The sequence below is a fragment of the Branchiostoma lanceolatum genome, chromosome 3, assembly GCF_035083965.1.
Source record: "Branchiostoma lanceolatum isolate klBraLanc5 chromosome 3, klBraLanc5.hap2, whole genome shotgun sequence".
Classification (NCBI taxonomy): Eukaryota; Metazoa; Chordata; class Leptocardii; order Amphioxiformes; family Branchiostomatidae; genus Branchiostoma; species Branchiostoma lanceolatum.
The window spans coordinates 5,598,275-5,617,348 of record NC_089724.1 but is presented as its reverse complement, the minus strand read 5'-3'; the positions used below and the strand labels follow the sequence as shown (position 1 = coordinate 5,617,348).

Genomic DNA, 19,074 nt, shown 5'->3' with positions numbered 1-19,074 from the left:
AAATATAGAATTGTCCAGGGCCGTGCGAACATTGCTAGTAGTAGATTTTAGATGCAAACGGAAAACTGAGCGTCGTATAGAGCAAGAGCAAATACATCACAACGTAAATGTGGTACAGCTACGGCGGTGGAAATTCAGAACGCGAACTCAGACGGGATATCGATGATTTGCCTTTGACCAGATCTTTCTCTAGTCGCCAACCCCCTGATATACAAATGCACCATATGCATCTGTAACGCATTTCATCCGTTGTAGTGATAAAACACAATGAGTCATCAGAGAACCACCAAACGCATCCCAGCTCGCAACGCCCTTGTTTGGCCCGAAACTTCAAGTCTAATGCTTTCTGATATCGAAAGTTGTGGCTATGCTATTTCCTGGGCGTGAACAAGGACCCCTGGGTAATCTAATCTCTGCTAGCGATCGCTGAACTGACCCATATATATCCCATCATCCTACTCTCCGGGTATGTGCTATTCCGATCCGCGGGGCCGGGCGCGCACCAATGGGCGGGCGGGCAGGGGGTAACCTAACACCGCCGCCTGTCCCCCGGGCAGAGCGAGCTATGTGTGCTATTCGCCTCGTATACGATTATAGTATGCTAATGTCAGCGATGGCATTATGTAAATGGGGTACATTCCGCGCAGTCCTCTGCCTTGCAGTCAGACCAAGCTTGGAACAGGGTGACCAAAAACGTCACAGGTCTCACTCCCTCTCTCTCTCTAACAGTGTGGCATTTTCCCGACCGTCCGGCCATTAAGGTAAGCCGCCCCACAACTGTCTTCCCTTTTTCAGCTGGACCATCCTTTTTCGTGTGCGTTGCTGCATAAGGTGATGTGGTTCCCTTTTTCTGTTAAAGGGTTTCTTTCTGAACTACAGATATGGCTCGGTTTGTAGTGTATAAGAGTGTGTAAGAGCTGGGGGTTAATTTAACAGGCAAAATTGTCCGATGGAGTTTGAATTGTAAAGACGCTTGTTTGAAAAATTCAGGCAAAAGCGAAAAGCTTTTGCAACAACGCATTGGAAGATAAAGCTCGAAGATTTCGGAGACTTGAATAACTTCCATGTAATTGTTAGAAATATGTATACAAAGCAAAGAGCTACGCATACTTGCAATTGTTTCCAATGATAACTATTGTGTTGTAGATACGATATCACTAAATGTAACCCTCAAGGTAGAGAGGCACCGTCATCTTAGCGAGACAATAGATTCTTATCTGAAAGTCAGCCTTCGTTTTTATGCACTACAATGCATTCTTAGAGTAACCTCAACAATAGAACCCAGGGTTTGGTACTAAAAACAAGTGACCCGGTGTAACCTACGGTTTGAATTACACATTTTTATGTCATCATGTTGAAGGAGGTATATACCCTTGATGTGTTCATTATCCCTTCCTAATTTTAAGACAGTTTTTGAGAGATCGCTGCAACTTGATTTGGTATGAAATGTTGTTATATCGTTCAAAACGCGTCGAGGTTGTGTTCTCTTCCCTTCTCCGTTGCCCCCGTGTCCCCCTTCCCCTTATTTCAGTGTAAGAATGTGTCACATTTGCACCAAGCTTGGTCTGTTCACACAGAATACGGCTGTGCTAGGGACAGTGTTGGGGGATTTCTTGGCAAAATGTCAGTGTTTTTGTGGCCAAACGTCTTCCCCGTAATCTACAGCCGTCCATCTCAAAAATAGAAAGTCTGGGGAGACATCCGGGACATCTGCAGTATGTGCGAAATGCGATGACGGCAGGACGAAGCTTGAAACTTTATATCTCCTCCCGAAAAAGACAACCCGACCTTCAGTTCAGCTACTAACGTTGTCGTTTTGCACGAACCTAAATGTTTGTGAGATCGCGGGGTAGAGTTTGTATAGTAATTACGGTTTGTGCGGTGTCCGAGATATGTTTATTCCAGTTTGGTGTACATCCGAAACCGACGGGTTTCTGTTGACCAAAAAAGGCGATCCCGGCAATTTCGGGTTGACTGCTACTAAAATAGCCGCGCGGGTCCTGGGCGTATTGCCTCTCGGGCAAGGGGGGGTCGGGTTACAACGTCCCACAAAATATCCCGAGGACAGCAGATATAGCGACGGAACGTTTCAAAACGTCATCATCCTGTCAAAACGACGCTCATTCTTTCAACTGGACAACAGAATATCTATTACTTAGATTTTGCACAGTTTTATACTGCATTTTGTTTAGGATAATCGCATGCAAATATGACAGTGAATACCGCATATATCAATATTTTGAAATCACCCACTGTCACAGCTCATCGCGATATCAGCGTTTTCAGCCAAAACAAATATTTCAGATTGCTTACTTTGGACCCTTATCTTATTTCTACTATTTTGTCCGATAAGGTACTTTTATTTCTGCTATAAAATCCCCCACAACAAAATGACAGTCAGTATGGGGTTCTTATCAAGTCTAAAGCCTTGAGGGTAGACGGTATCAGGGCACTAATTCTGTACAGTTACCGTGCATTTGGCGTGGGGCCATATACGGATGTGCGTTTCGCATGTCGGTATTTACTTGTAGAAGACGTGAGAAGGTTTACTCTCTAATCCGCAGGCTGTTTGCAATGGTTCAATAAAAAGAAGGGGGAGGGGGGTAGTTGGACTGTATAGCCATTTTTGAATCAGTGTCCATTGATATCATTTTCCGTTCCGACTGATTGCAGCACCTGTTCAAACCCAGTTAGTGTCAGTTTGACACCCCCCCTCCCCCTCCTAATTTTTGTCTACACAGTAAACTATCTTTGGGTTTTTCTCTTGATACAACACCACCGGTTATTGAATAACATCGGAGTCAAACTATTATAGCTTATGAGCTAATGTTTTTATCAAAGACTGAAAAATATCGGGCGCAGATATTGGAAGGGGGGTCGTTACGTTTTCCGACTCCCCCCCTTCCTTCCTCGTGAGTTACTAAAATCGCTTGTTTATATAGTACTCAATTACAGTTTAACACCACAATAATGTAGCCATACAAATCCTTTTTCTGGAGAACGTCCTCTTAGGAAGTAGACTATTCCAAGTACAGCTATTCGACCCATTGTACTTTTTGCGATTAGTCACACAGTATATCAGTCTTTTGGGACGATAGATATTGTCTAAATGTGACTCGCGTACAGTGGAATTTCCAGAGAATCCAAAACCGTCTGATAATTCGTGTAATTTTGTGGCCTCTACCAGGCCTACAGCATGGCCAGTGATTTTGTCATACTGAGGATTTGTGCATGGATTACGTACATGAACATCTGACGGGCATGAATGCGTGTGTGCTCCAACAAGCGACCATCGGCAAGACCGCAAACTTAGCACGGAGGCGAGAAATGCTAGCGGCAAATAGAGGACTACAAACAGTGCGGAGTAACCAAACGGCGCGCTGAACGTCGTGCGACGGACGTCTTTATTTGTCGACCGTCCTGACGAATTGGTTGCAGATACTGTGTGTTATCGATCCTTGGGGACGGAATGCTCTGTTCAGCCTTGCTCACGGACGTCACCTTGCGACTTGTTTAGAAACCGCAAGCAACCAACTGTAATGTATTTCCGTCTCTTTGATACCGTCAGGACTTTGAGAGAACGCCCACATCGTTGATGAAACATCATGAAAATCATCCTCTGTAACTCGTGTTTCTATCGTTCCTTTGGCATCAGAGTCTTTAAAACTGCGTTCCACTTATACGCTGCTGCATCCCCGAAACAAGGATTTCATTACGGAAACGATGCAAGGACTTGTCGAAATGAGAACGAGGAAGAGATGAAGCAACATAAATCCTTTGACATGTCGTATTTTCCTGTGTGGTTCTGTTTTTGGGTTTTGGGTCTCCCATCGGCGTTTTCATCGGGGAAAACGGCAGCAACACAGTACTCGCCCCAGTCGATTGAAGAAATATACCATTTTCACCAGTTGATAATCACAAGATTCACCACTTCATTGCCATGTCCATGTGCGCTGTGTCTGAAGCCCAGCGTTTCACCAGTCCATCTGTGTTATCCGTTATTTCCCAGGAGCTGCAGATATGTCCGACGTAGAAGAAGAGGTAGAGGTAGAGGAGGCTGCGCCAGAGGAGGAGGAGGAGGGTACAGTGGATCCATCCGCGTGCTAATGACGTAGCGTCGTCCACAGCCACTCTTCTCACTTCTGATTGGCTCACAAGACTGATTGGCTTATTTTTCAATCAACGGTTACCATATTGATTTTGTCTCGTCCATTGACATTAACTCATTTCCAATACGAAAAGTGGTTAGAATAATTTTCTAACCACTTTTTTTCTGGAACAGAAAAATTTATTATTCATTGTCAAAATACACAAATTCTGATCATTGAACAAAATTTCCTAGCAGATACGAGTCGTAAAACCATAGTGTGAGAATCAGAGCAAAGGACAGTGGCTGTTGACTGGACGGTTTAGAAAGCGCATGACGATTGACTTAGAAGCGAAGCGGTGTGGTGTGTCACAGGGGCTAGCGGTCCTCCTTGACGTGGTATGCCTCTCGGCCAGGTGAAGCCAAAATTGTGGATGTGCATGCGTCTCCAAGGAAACCGTTTACCTCACACGACACCCGCACAACTTTGTATCTACCGCACTGCTAATGATGTCATACGGTAGAAAAGATTTTGCAACCAAATCTTTTCCATACGTGGACCGACACCAAATTTTCCTTTCTTGATATTCCATGACATTGTTGGCAGTGTTGTACATGCCTGCTACTGTAATGCCTGACGGAAGTACTTGCTGTGCTCTGCATCACTGTCCACTCCTCTTTCTTGGGTGATCCACTGTCACTTTTTTTCTTCTTCTTCATCACGGGACTGCCTCTTTTTTCTACACCCGATCTTTTCACCTTTTGTTCACACCTTCAAAAATGCCTCCGCCCCTGAGGCGTCACCAAAAAGGACAAGACCCTACAACCACCAGAGGACCACAACATTTGTTGTCAGGACAAACATGAATTCTGCTAACACACAACTTGATTGGTGTAGTCGAGGCTACGTTTTACCACTATGAAGAGCCTGCTAGAGGGTAGAGGGCTGCTAACTAAATCTTTTCATCTTCCGACCCTCCCAGTCTGTGTTACTCTGTGTTCCATGCTTCTGTCGTCTTCCCTTCACACGATCATGTAAATGTCCGTACTTGTTCATGTTCCCTTTAAACAATGATGGAAATTCCCGTACATGTTCATGTTCCCTTCACACAATAACGGAAATGCCCGTTCATGTTCATGTTCTCTTTACACCATCATGTGAATGTCCGTACATGTTCACGTACCCTTTACACACTGACGGAAATGTCCGTCGAACATGTTCAAGTCCCTCTACAAACCCCCTTAACCAACCCCCTTCCCCTGAAACCGTACACCCTGTACCAGGCTTCAGATCAGAAATGCGCAGGATTCTTTACTCGGACATGTTTTATTAATCAAACATTCAATATAAACTTTTGCTATTTTTCAGTTTTGATCCCGCTCTCTTCATCTGAGGGAAAATGATGTTCTCTTTCTTATATCTCCGTTTGTCATGCTCACAACTTACCTTCAACCGTTGGCTTTACAGAGGCACCTGCCGAAGTAGAAGAAGAAGCAGCCATGTCGGATTACGAAGAGGAGGCGGTTGAGGAGGAGGTTGAGGAGGAAGTGGCTGAGGTTGCTCCCGAGCCCGAGGCCCCCAAGCCCAAGCCACCGCCCCCGGCAGCCCCCAAGATCCCCACGGGAGAGAAGGTCGACCTTGGTGCCATCGCCGCCAAGCGCAAAGACAAAGATCAGCTGGAGCTGGAGTCCCTCATAGACAAATGGTTCGAGAAGAGGACCAAGGAAGATGCCGAGCTGGAGGAGATGCGCCAGCTGAGGGTGAGTAGGCGGTGTTGTATATATCCTGACATTCAGTCTAGCGTGGTTTGGCAGGGCTCTCTTCGGGACAGAAGGGGCTTTCCACCGCCAGTAGTAGTGAAGGAAGCATCGGGTTCAACATATTACCCAGGCGGCAGAGAGATCCCTCTGCCACGATGAAAGCTTGGCCAAAGATAGATCGTCTTAACCACGTTGTGAAGGGCCTAGGTGTGAGAAGTTATATACATACACGTCAGAGTATATAAAGAGTTTGCAGCATCGGAGTTTGTCGAGATCAGGGTGCTAGGAATGTGTTCAGGTTGTCTCCCATTTATAACTCGGTCTAACGTGACAGGAATCTATGTTCTGACTGTAAGGGAATCAGTGATTATGCCCTGGTATATATATAACCACCCATGTATACATATCGAACAACTGATAGAGATAGAGATACTAGGGGTCTCGGAGATAATGATGGCGACGAAATGGAAGAAAGCAGGGATTGAGGTAATGATTGGCCATATGTTCTTGTGGGTTTGTGTGCTGCATGACAGAGCAACTGATCGGATGATACGACACATCTGTTGCAAAATCATGAGAGGGAAATTAAAACATGTCGTTCGCTCCTTGTTTTCTCACAGGAACAGCGCAAGGCGGAGATGGCAGAGAAGGAAGAACTGAGGAAACAGCAGGAGAAGGAGCGTATCGAGGCTGAGAAGGTAAGGTTACTCACGAGCGCCCCCTGGCGACTCCAAGACACACTTGACATTTCCTGTAGAGGTCGTACGTTCGAAATATTCCGTATTCAACAGTAAGTATAGCTAAGCTGACTTCAACGCCATTTGAAATTTGTAGTGTAAAATGTCATGAACATTTTGACTTACATGAAATTTTCAGCATCAGAATAAAAGGAGGAAAACATTGCTTCGACTTACAGACAATTGCAGCATTCGTTGTCTCATTTGTGCGTGCTGTACAAAACGGTAAAGTCATTGTGTTCTACATATAGTAAATGTTGACCATATGAGAAAACCTCACACTGCACGAAATGGCCTCGTTTCCCGGCGTATACGTACCGGGATTTTTCTGTATTTTTGTCGGATACTGACGGATACTGACGGATACATGCGGATTCGTGTAAGGTATCCGACTATTTCCGCACCGGTATATGGAATATTTCCTGAAGAATCCGAAAGTAAGGGATTTTCGACGAATACGGAGCCGTACACTGTACGGAAATGCCACCGATCCTGACGGATACGAACAGGAATTTTTCTGTATTTTTGGCGGATACTGACGGATACATGCGGATTCGTGTAACGTATCCGACTATTTCCGCACCGGTATATGGAATATTTCCTGAAGAATCCGAAAGTAAGGGATTTTCGACGAATACGGAGCCGTACACTGTACGGAAATGCCACCGATCCTGACGGATACGAACAGGAATTTTTCTGTATTTTTGGCGGATACTGACGGATACATGCGGATTCGTGTAACGTATCCGACTATTTCCGCACCGGTATATGGAATATTTCCTGAAGAATCTGAAAGTAAGGGATTTTCGACGAATACGGAGCCGTACACTGTACGGAAATGCCACAGATCCTGACGGATGCGTACAGGGATTTTTCTGTATTTTGAAGAAAATGGTGAATACTGACGGATACAGGTGGACCCAACAACGAATCCGTAACAGATCCGACTAAGTGCTTGCATTCCTAATTTAACTATACCCAAAACATCATTTTGAATGACAGGAAGTTTGGGAAAGCCTGTATGTAACATATGTATCATTTCATATCTCAACATAATGTATTTCTAAGTTCAAAAACTATCAAATACAATACAATACGGAAGTACTATGTGGCTAAATGATCCATTTCATTTGAGACAGGCTGAGGGACATCCACATACTCAAAGCACCACTGCATATGCAGGTTAATGTCGGTAAATTGGGGTTGTGCAAGCACAATGTTCTGAAAAATTATGAAATGTATTACAATTAACACCATCACAACATTGTGGTAATATTTACTACTGTATAGTGCCCTTGGACCAAAATTATCTACATGTTCTAAATATTCCACTAAAGTAATTAAAGCCTTATTTGTGGCCAGCTCTTCGTCTAAAAGCCATCAGATACAATTATTTCAAATACAGAGGTTGAAAATAGAAAGTAACATTATACTGTCTGAAGAACTCCCATGATGACACGCCACATTTTAAACGTAAGTAGCATATGCCGTGGAACTGCATGTGTATAATCGTCCTCTCCCCATTCTCTGACTACATCTGAGTTCACTTCTTCCATGCACTCTTGGTAAGGGACAGGCAAGGCTGATTTCTTCTGTATCTGCATGTTGGACTCAGCTTGGAGTCCATCTTGTGATGAACCAGTTCCTATATGATAAAACCAAATGATGAATAAATATCAATTCACGTATTTAAGGAACATGTCACATGATTTTGACATTGGCTTCGTTTCATCACAGCAGCTACAAAAAACACGGGACAATGAATATCCATCATGCCTCTCTCAGCTAACATTGAAGTGTACCGATGATGGACTTACCAAAGGAGCCTGAGGTACTCAGCAGCTGAGCATCTGACAGTTGATTGCTTTGTTCCCAGCCAAGGTCCTCACAATATGTGCTGCATTTGTGAAGGAAGTATCTGCCGATGCTGTACTGGATATATATATATAAATGGAAACAATGACAAAAATTAAACATATCACATACTCGCATGTGTAAAAAAATGAATCTGGGCATCGTTGAATTGACTACGTAAAACTTACATCTATAACTTGAATATGATATTGATCAAACATGCACAGCTATAACTGAATGAAATAATCACTGAGGCACACTACTGCCTCCTTATAAGTTCTAGTTCACTATCCACAAACTGTGGGATCTTTGTGGGACAAATACTTATGACATTTTCTTCCCTTCCATATCTTTAATTATCTTTCCCTCCACTGCTTGCTGTTTTGTATCTGAAACGTTAACCAGACACACATGTCTGCTGACCATTGGCAAGAATGAACAAATTGAAATTTTAAATTTCCTAGATCCTAACGCCGTAAAAGGGCAGGTCGGCTGGAGAATTCTTATGGTCATGCGAATGCGATGATATGTCAAGCCACAATAGGAGGATAACTGACGTCAAAACTAGTTAGAAACGGGAATTTTTCAATTTGTACTTACCAAAGGGCAGTCCCTCAAAATGATGAATCAACTCCCTACCAGCGTTTACAAGGGGGGAGGGGGGCGACGAATATTGCATGCACGAAGAAGACAACGTCGCAATTCCGTGCGTTTGAGTTTACACCGAATTCCCTTCGACTCTCAAGCCACTCAATAATCACTGGTCGACCATGGTAGACTCTGGCGATGCCATGTTAAGCACAGAAGGTGATGAAACGCCGTTCTTGTCTGTGCTGTTAACCGAAAGAAAACCGTTAACGTTTGTCGCGCCCAGAAGTGTCTTGTGGGTAATTTGGATAACCGACACGAATCCGTGTTCCGTACACGTCAGGATCCGAGACAGCTCATGACTTCTAACATATTGGCAAATCTGAACTTCTAACATATTGGCAAATACATAAAAAAAAAATGAAAGATCCGAGTAGATATTGTATCTGTACCCGAAACGTATCCAGACGTATACGGCATCAGAATTGCTGGATCTGAGGTGTTCCTGGTATTTGTCCGAATTTGCTCGGAAACGTTCCGTATCTGTACCCGAAACATATGAAGGATCCAGACGTATACGGCGCGGGAATTGTCGGATCTGAGGTGCATCGGATCCAATCGGAAACGTTCCGTATCTGCTATGATGCGCAATTCCGGATCTGTTGGATTCGTCAGGATCTGATATCATGCCGCGTGCCGTGCAGTGTGTATTTGTTGGTCAGGATCCGAAGCAACTACCGACAAACAATCCGAACATCTCTGCCATATTGACAAATATCTAGAAACGAAGGATCCGCGCAAATATCCTCAGGTATCCGACGCGCATCACGGATCCAGACGTATACGGCGTCGGAATTGCCGGATCTGAGGTGTACCTGGTAATTGTCTGAATTTGCTCGGAAACGTTCCGTATCTGTACCCGAAACGTATGAAGGATCCAGACGTATACGGCGCCGGAATTGTCTGATCTGAGGTGCATCGGACCCAATCGGAAACGTTCCGTATCTGCTATGATGCGCAATTCCGGATCTGCTGGATTCGTCAGGAAATGAGATCATGCCGTGCCGTGTGTATTTATTCGTCAGGATCCGAAGCAACTACCGACATACAAACAATCCGAACATTCCAAATATCAAAAAAACGAGGGATCCGCGCAAATATCTTCGGGTATCCGAGGCGCATCACGAATCCAGAAGAATACGGCGTCGGAATTGGTTGGATCTGCGGGCACCTCAGTATCCGAGCAGTGAACTGGGATTTTTCCGGATTCGCTCGGAAACGCCATGAGGCCCGATTCCGGATACGTCGGATCCGTCAGGATACGTGGCCGTTTCGTGCAGTGTCAGTATATTTTCCTGGTTAAAGATGTCTTCGCCTGTTGTCAAATGAGGATTGCTTTGCATGGGGAAAAACACGGGTGTAATGGAATCGATCGAGACCTTCCTACTTACTCTGATACTCAATCCAAGAGCTAGTCAAAACCAGACTTAACCGGACTGAGGAGACACCATGGCTCAGGCAACGCGGCGTCAAATTCCTCTGTTGTGTCACATTTTAGCAAAAGCTGAAAACGCAGCGGGAACAGGAGGAGCAGAGAAGGAGGATGCTCGACGATCGCAAGAAAAGACTCGGCAACACCAACCAGCAACTGGGCGGCTATCTCAGAACTGTAAGCCCGGGCTAACGTTGTTTATGTTTCCAAAGAAATAATCTTTGTCATGTTTTTTGTCTCTCTCTCCCTGTCCCCCCGCCCCGTCCACCAAACAGCGTCGCATGCGTGAACAGAAGGAAGCAGAGGAGAAGAGGAGGCGCGAATTGGACGAACGGAAGAAGAGACTCGGCAACGTCAACATGCACATGGGCGGCTACCTGAGAACTGTAGGCAAACATACCCCCCACACGCACGTCTGACCGGGTCACGGCGCATGCGCACGAGAACTACGACAAAAAACTCGCCTATTTGACCTTCAAAAACTGATGCATGATTTATATTTGACAACATGTTTGGCAGAGTGATTGACAATGCTTGAAAGGGGTTTGTAAAAAAACCCGATATAAATTAAGAATGGACTTGTTTCGTAATGAGATCGGGATTATGGTAGCCGAGTGACCCGTACAGATATAGTGTGCTCGCTTTCGAGTGGTGCGGTGTGTGCTGTTCTCTCCTCAAACCCTCTCCTTTCCTGCACGGCTTCCGTCATCGCCTTCTTCTACTTTTTCTTCCGACTTTCTCCACTAGACACGCAGCGTTCTTCCACGATGCCGCCATATTCACCATCACTTCCTCTCTTCCATGACGTCATGTTCCCTTTTGTGTGTTTTTATGCCACTGGCACTGCGATGCATACATGCACACGAGCTTCCATTTACCACTTTCGGAGATTTGTAGCTTTGAAAAAAAAAATCATTTGAAATCGAAAGGTAACAAAAGACAAAAAAGGTATCAGCAATACACATTCAGGCATTTGTCTCGTTTTAAAAAAAAAAACACCAGAATGTCTGCAATTGTTTTCGCATCATAGCACGCGCGAGATATACATTTTCCTGCCCATTTCACAAAGCTGCCATAAATCTACTTCCACGCAGCCTCCCTCTTTTTCCGTCCTATACCTTCGCGCTCATTGCTTTCCTTCGCATATCATCGCTAACTGCGCACTTGTCTAGCTCTAGAATGATAGAACTCGCATCTGTCGTAGAGCATTGAGTGGTACCGCGTTCAATGTATTGTTGTTGATAGCGCTTTGTCTACGTATACCTTCGTTTCTTTGACCTGATAGTGATAGTGACGACTGTCTGCTACTTTCCTCCTGGACTTGTTCATGTTTTTACTAACAATTCAACGCTGCTCCCTTCCTTGTTCGAGCATTCTTGTCTGCTTGTTTTGAATGCTGTGTTTGTATTCCTTCTGTGACGTAATGGATTTTGGATTATGGATATATGATCGTAACGTATATATGCTGTAGGTACGATAGAAAATTATCTAAAATTCGAAACGATATACTCTGTGGCTTTCTGTGGCTTATAGCCCCAAATCCGTCTATTGCCACTGACGTCGACGTCTATATCTATAACTGAATTATGAACTGATCACGCAAATATCAAGTATTGTAATATGGGACAAAATGGACATTCATCATTATAATAGCAGGATATATAATCTCAGAATGCAAGATTTTGACTTACATATATTATGCTGCCAAATGGCAATGAAACAAATTGAGTTTCCGTTAGAAAGCCACAGTCGACTTCCTACCAACTACTTCATGAAAGTAAGGAGATTCTAAGTAGAAGCCCGCGGTGTTCTGCTGCTGCAGTAGTCTGGGCACCCTGAAGCTGCTAGGAGATCTGGAACTGATTGTCAGACGTGATTTGACGTTTTCGTATTTGGTCTCGTCCTTTGTATAGCTCGAGAAGAAGGGCCCAAGCAAGAGAGACATGGCGGCCGAGAAGAAGCGCAAGACCGTCGAGCTGCGTGTCGGGAAGTTCAGCTCCGACGCCGTCTCAGAATCCTACGCCGACGAGCTGCACGAGAAACTGCAGCACTCCGAGGAGGCACTCTACGACATCAAGGACAAGGTCAAGGTGCAGAACCAAGACGTAAGTGACATCTTCATTATTGTTTTCTCGCACTCATGGACACCCGTCGTTCCTTTGTTCAGTTATTCTCCTTAGACGATTTTCACAATGATGCCCCTGCAGTTCCAGAGCAAGCTGCTAGGGGGCCCAAACCTACACTACTTCTTCATTACATCACAAGCTATCTGCCACCAAAGATGAAGACCTTAGCAGGTCCAGGTCAAAAGATACAAAAAACGAAAGTTCTGCTGCAGTAACAAGGTCACATACCAGGGGGCCCAAACTCGACCTTGACAATGATGACAATGACAAAGCACTCTTTTATATATGTACCTACTTTTGTATTGTGGGGGCTGTTGCATCTAAAGATACATTCAAATCAGTCGGTAGCATCGATTCTCTTATAATCCGTTCTTTATTCTTTATTCTTTATTCGAAATTGCAACAATACAATACACAGTGGAACGCCAGGCAGACAAGCTGATGTAATAATAATCCGTTGCTTGATTTAAGAAATGAGAATAACTTATTACGCAAAACATAGGTGGGAGGGTGGTGATAACTGTCCTTGGTGATGATTGGCAGGTTACACTAATAGGCATGGTTCGAAGGTTCTCATTGGCTCTTCTGTCAGGCAAGCTCATGCATATATTTCAAATCTTTAATGCCACGTCACGATGGTTAAGTCGTTCATAGATTAGTCTTAATTACCTTTGTTTTGATCAATATGGCAGAGGACGTAGATCATAGTGCTAGTCACATTAGCCGTAAACAGAATAAGAAATTGACAAATTTTGCCAAATTCATGTTTAGTCTGAATGAACATTACATTTTGCATTCATGGGTCATAGTTGTGTTGATACAGCCTCATGAAAATAGAATATCATGTGTGCATACCTATATACTTACATGTAAATAAGTAGTAGTGAATCGCAGTTGTTCTAAGACAATTGATGATGATGTACCTTTCTTACAGGTTGAACGCCTCAGGACAACTGTCAACGAGAGCATGGGCAAGTTGTAAGTACATCTCCAAGACATTGACCATGTTATGTGCATTAATATCAATCTTCTGAATTACACAGATCCGGCATGTTACATAAATCCGCCACTTTGAAAAACAGTATGTTTGAGAGATCTCTATCTAGTGCATCATCCCCACGTTGAGTTGGAGATCTATTTGGACGTATCTTTACAGGGTACCCGAATTATGCACCCTGTTTAGATTATGCTAGTAGATGATAGCGTTTCCATAAAACTAAACCACAAAGTATGTCACAATTTTTCATTTTCTTTTTTCCAAACGTTTACAACTCTTGAATGTAGAGTGTCATTCGTTGCAAAGCTTCAGACTAATTTTTATAATTTTTTTTATTTCTATAGCTCCAAGCCTGGAGCAGTGTCCAGGGGCAAGGTCAGCGGAGGCAAGTGGGGCGCAAAGAAGTAAGGTAAGTGTCACTTACCCAACAACTGGAAGCTACATGCCGTCCTGCAGTGCATTCTGGGAAAATACTCCACCATCTTGGAAGAAAGTCGTCAAAAGGGGCAAATGCTTGTATATGGCTGAATTTTCCTTGAGTAACACCACAATATAGGTGAACGAAGAGAGTATAATGGCTTCATGTAACGTTAGTAGTTTCTTTTGTGGAAGAAAGAAATATACATTTTTTTCTCGGTTTTACATGTTCAAACCTCCCCCTTTCACCGCTCCAACCGAACAAGTAACAAAAACGCGGAACTTCAATGTCACAAATCCTAGTATGGGAAGCAAAAACAGTAATGATACCCGTACCATTTTTCAAGAATTTGATGAACCAGCTTTTACCTACATTTTTCGTTGAATATTTGTCGACAATCAACGAATAGGAAGAGCAATAGATTGAAGAATGTTTTTCTATTTTCACAGTTGACGCTTTGCTGCTTCGTGATTCCAGTACAACCATAGGTTTTGTATGGCATGTATGGTATTGTCTGTTGCACCAGGTTGATCGTACCCCAAGAGGACACTTTGTTTTCCGCCACTTCTCATTTTCCAGCCTTGTTTTAATAAAGATGTAGTGCCACTGCGATTTTCAAATCAGAATTTCAAAAGCAATTAAAAAATAAAGAAACAAACCGACGCAGGAGTTTTGATTTTAAAAGATATTTACATGTTGAATAACAAGACTCTTTGTTCACAACCAAGTGATTTATTCAACCGACGTTTCGGTGACCATTTGTCACCTTCCTCAGGGCAATTCTGACATTGCACTGCAGCAAAGGTGTCGCCGCTGCTTATAGATGCGTTCCCAAACGCAAAGTATTTACATATGTATACAAAGAGTCTGTTTATTCAGTGACTTACCAACCTGATGAAAATATTCACGGATATTTACATGTTTATCAATTATGGTGCTCCGTGGTTGGTCCATTCCTGTCCAATCAGAGATCGAGAGTCACAGGCCTTGGCACTACATCTTCAGACCCTGTACCTAAACCTGTTCTTCTGTAGTAGTAGTCCCCAGAACTCTCAACTAAATGCACTTTTATCCCCCACAAGGAACACTCCCCCAAGGTAACGTAGTGTAACACTGTGCACCTGTCCACCTGTAGTCTGCACGAATCGACTCAAGCCTCCTCCTATGTAGAAGACCTCTCTTTGTAACAACAAAAAATACTACAACACAACCACTGCATCACTAACTACGTTGTGTCAATAATCAAAACACCCACAAATTTGTCAAGAATTCTCTGTACGTTTCCCGACTAACATCGTTTGTATGTAACCAAAAACTAGTGACATTATGAATTCTGCTAAGACAGTAGTTTCTTTCTAAACAAGTAAACTTCCATGGCGTCGTAATGAGAGGTTTTCCGATTATATGGGAGGTATTGAGGGCTTGGGATATAGGAAAATTGTTTATAATAATGTGTCGTATTTTGCTGTATCTTTTCTACAGCTAAGCCAAGTGGATTGTGAACTGATTTCCTCGCCTGGCTACCTTGCTGTCCGTCCCGCCCTGCACCGGATCGCCCCCCTCCCTCTAACTGCTAGTCTCCTTTACTTCTTCATGTACGTTTTGATTACTGTATTCGCCAAAAATGTCCCGGAAGAGATACACACTATCATATACTCTGTAAAGTCACCGTGAACTCGACAAAGAACAACTTGCAAAACTTCTGAATAACATTTCTGGATGTTTTTCATGTATTAGAACTCACTTGTTTGTCCACGTGTCAATGGACGCATGTAAAAATGACATTGAGCGTCGTGTCGTTGTTATTTCATGTATGTTTGTTTGTTTGTTTGTTTGTTGGGGTGCGTAGTAACATTCACGAAAGCCACGTGCTTTTAGGTTAGAAGCTCGTGGCGTTTCAGTCGAGTACGCTCCTAGTTGCTGGCGTCTCGTGGTCATATGTTGTTGCTGTGTCTATTTCTTTTCCATCTGAAATTTGTGCGTGCGACTTTGGCGGCCATATTGCCGCGAGACGTCCCAACTACTGTCCTGACCACAAAATATCAAACTCTTTGTTTATATGTTCGTTTGCTTTGAAAAAGATAAAAGAAAAATGAAAAAAAAGCAACACCTTTATTCTTAGATTCAACTGGCCGGTTATCTGAGATCGTAACCCGGAGCTTTGAATTTCAGACTAGGGCTGTCAAATAATAACAAGTCTACTACGTAATCTGTGATTAAGAGTTACATTTGCATTGTACAATAAATAAAAACCAAAAAAAATCTAAAAAGACCAAATCTTTGCTTATATCAGCTTCTTTTTTGTTGTAACGAAAACCAATGCTATATATACAGATTGCGCTGACTTTCTATAGAAAGAACATACTGCGCGACGGAATGTTTCATTGGCCAGGTATACAATATAATTGAGTGGGCAACATTCAGAGGCCAATGGGAAAATAGATAACATATGCATCGTTTAAGTGATGTAGGCCCCTTTCTCCAAAAGATTTACGAATGTAATAATTAATTGGTATCAAGGCCCTAAGATACAAGGAAAAAAACTCGTACCTTTTCCCATGAATATTTAAAGGAAACATTTTACCAAATTTTCTAAATTGGAAATACACCACGGTCTGAAGTATCTGACATTCAATAGCCTTTAATAATTACTTGGACGAAACCATGTAACACTAATCTAGGGGGGTGCAGGGTTAAAGGAGGTGCAGGGTTATGTGACGGAAAGTTTCGGGATATTTTGGCTACGCTTCAGGGGCAAGCCTAATTTATCCTGTCCACAATTGCTCGAAAACCAATGGAAGACGGCCGGGGGTGTGCTAACCAGGAAAGACGCTGGTAGAAGCAATCGGAGAAATTTGGAAACAGTTCGCGGGAATTCGTTTGAACCCTGCACCTTCTTTACATTAGCTGAATATGTTGATATTTTACAGCTGAAACAAAGGTATTGACTCAAATAGTAAGAAAAATGTTACGAGAAAGTTCGAAATAAAGTAAGAATATTTGGGGATTATACCCGTCGTCGTTCCGAGGAGTTTGTCGTTCATACATTCACCCGCACACTGATGTGTCACACGCTCGTATATGCGCAAGACTTGAAAAATACATGTATCGTTGCAATTTAAGGACAAATTTAAATGTAGTTTGTCGCTAAACTGCAACGATACAGATATGTGTGTATATCTAAGCTTTGACAGTCATGACAACGTGGATTCATTAGTAAGTGCTCTACCATGAAAAAAAAGGGAGGACTAGGTTGCAATTCAAAACTACAGTCGTTCAAGCTTAGCGTCGAAACGCTTTCGTCAAAAGCAGAAAGATTAGAGTTTTGAATATCATGTTTCTAGCGCTTCTACACTACATCCTTCGGCCAGATCCTAGGATTTAGAAAGTAGCTCTTATCTTTTCACACAAGGAATAATCATGATAGTTATTCATTTGTGATAAACAACTATAAGAATTCTAGAGGATCATGCTATGAAACTAATCACTGATGCAGAACGCGTGTGAATCATACGTAAGAGCCACAAAATTCACGCAAAAGAAATGAAATTTGATATCAATCCCTTACAACTACGTCGTTATGACTTTAAAAATTCTAGAGGTCCGATCAAGCTTATATAATGCTATCAAACTAATTACTGGTGTAAAACGCGTCTGAAGCAAACGTACAAGCCACACAAAAAGTCACGAAAAAGATATGAAATTTGATATCCATCCCTTACAGCTACGCCGTTATGACTATAAATTCTAATGTTCCAATCAAGCTTAATTCATACCATGCTATCAAATTAACTCATGATGCAGAATGCGTCTCAAACATATATACGTACGAGCCTCAAACTTCACGTAAAAGAAATGACATTTGATTTCCATCCCTTACAACTACTTCGTTATAGTTATAAATTCTGGAGTCTCAGTCGAGCTTATATCATGCTATTAAACTAATTACTGATGCAGAACGCGTCTGAAACATCTATACATACGAGCTAAAAAAAATCCACGCAAAAGAAATGACGTTTGATACACGTCCCTTGCAACTACATCGTCATCAACACCTGGACAACTAGGACCTTGTACCTCGCCAGGGATGCAGCACAACCCTACATGAGGTGTACGTGGTGGCCTTTAAATATGCAACGTCAGCATTAGAAGGACCAGAAGATGCGATCCTGTCTGTTTGATTGAGTGACCGCGACGACTCTGCAGTTTGAACTTTATCTATCAAACAGCATCGCAGGCTGAAACAGCGTGCGTTGTGCTGTAATTTACATTGTATACAGCTGTTTGTAACATTGAATCATTGCAACATTAAAAGATTGACTGGTAGCATTAGTTCAATGGAATTGTGATAAAATAAGATGAACTTTCGAGACACGTCATGGTCGGGGCTACAATTAAACAAAGGAAAAGCACACGCGTATGAGAGATAATGAAGAACACATAACCGAGCTCCACAGGAAACCATGACTAAACAAACTTCAGAGAACGTACATATTCTATAAATCGCCATAGTCCCTTTTGAGTTCAATGGTTGGAATCGTGACATGTTTACCAAATTCTAAGATTTAATGTTAAAAGTTTCAACGTTTTCATCGATTTCTATTTATCCGTAATGATCTTGTTTGAAATACACCCACATAACATCAACGTGGAGAAGAAGGTGTCATGTCAAGAATCAGAACCTAAAAACTTACCCTCAAATGCTAACCTGATCTGTCAACTGTCATTAAACACAAGTCAGACAAATTCTATACGGCTAGTCTGCCCTCCCCCCCCCCCCCCCCCAACAAGAGCCCTTGGATTTGTCCTCTATGCTCCGAACAGCTGGCTGACGATCATTCCACTTTCTCATGGGGGTGCGGAAAGCCTAAAAATGGAGAAAGGTCATTCCTTTCAAGCCGATTCAACAAGTATAGATTTTTTCCTATCATAGCCATCCCTAAAGTGTCAAAATTGCACCATAAAATCTCACCAAGAAAGGATTTGAAGAGGTGATTAAAACATTCTGAAGATA

At 42.8% G+C, this 19,074-nt stretch overlaps 1 protein-coding gene and 1 long non-coding RNA gene across 6 annotated transcripts; one reads left to right on the top strand and one right to left on the bottom strand.

Moving 5' to 3' along the window:
- Positions 1-626: 626 nt before the first annotated feature.
- On the top strand, positions 627-17,072 carry LOC136429841 (troponin T, fast skeletal muscle-like). Of its 5 annotated transcripts, none has more exons than XM_066419878.1 (9): positions 632-761; positions 4,010-4,081; positions 5,556-5,848; positions 6,469-6,546; positions 10,586-10,696; positions 12,433-12,624; positions 13,580-13,623; positions 13,987-14,046; positions 15,543-17,072. In XM_066419878.1, exons 2-9 carry the CDS (start codon positions 4,021-4,023, stop codon positions 15,544-15,546), a joined length of 843 nt encoding a protein of 280 aa, XP_066275975.1. In that variant the 5' UTR covers positions 632-761; positions 4,010-4,020; the 3' UTR covers positions 15,547-17,072. The 5 variants fall into 5 exon arrangements, with proteins under 5 accessions (XP_066275977.1, XP_066275975.1, XP_066275974.1 ...); XM_066419877.1 differs by having other exon boundaries at positions 633-761; positions 13,987-14,051; XM_066419876.1 differs by lacking the exon at positions 10,586-10,696 and adding an exon at positions 10,795-10,905 and having other exon boundaries at positions 638-761.
- Positions 7,610-10,362, bottom strand: LOC136429842 (uncharacterized). Its single transcript, XR_010754816.1, has 3 exons — positions 9,040-10,362; positions 8,403-8,517; positions 7,610-8,230 (listed from the first exon to the last, which is right to left on the bottom strand). It is a non-coding gene; the product is annotated as an uncharacterized lncRNA (long non-coding RNA).
- Positions 17,073-19,074: the final 2,002 nt, after the last annotated feature.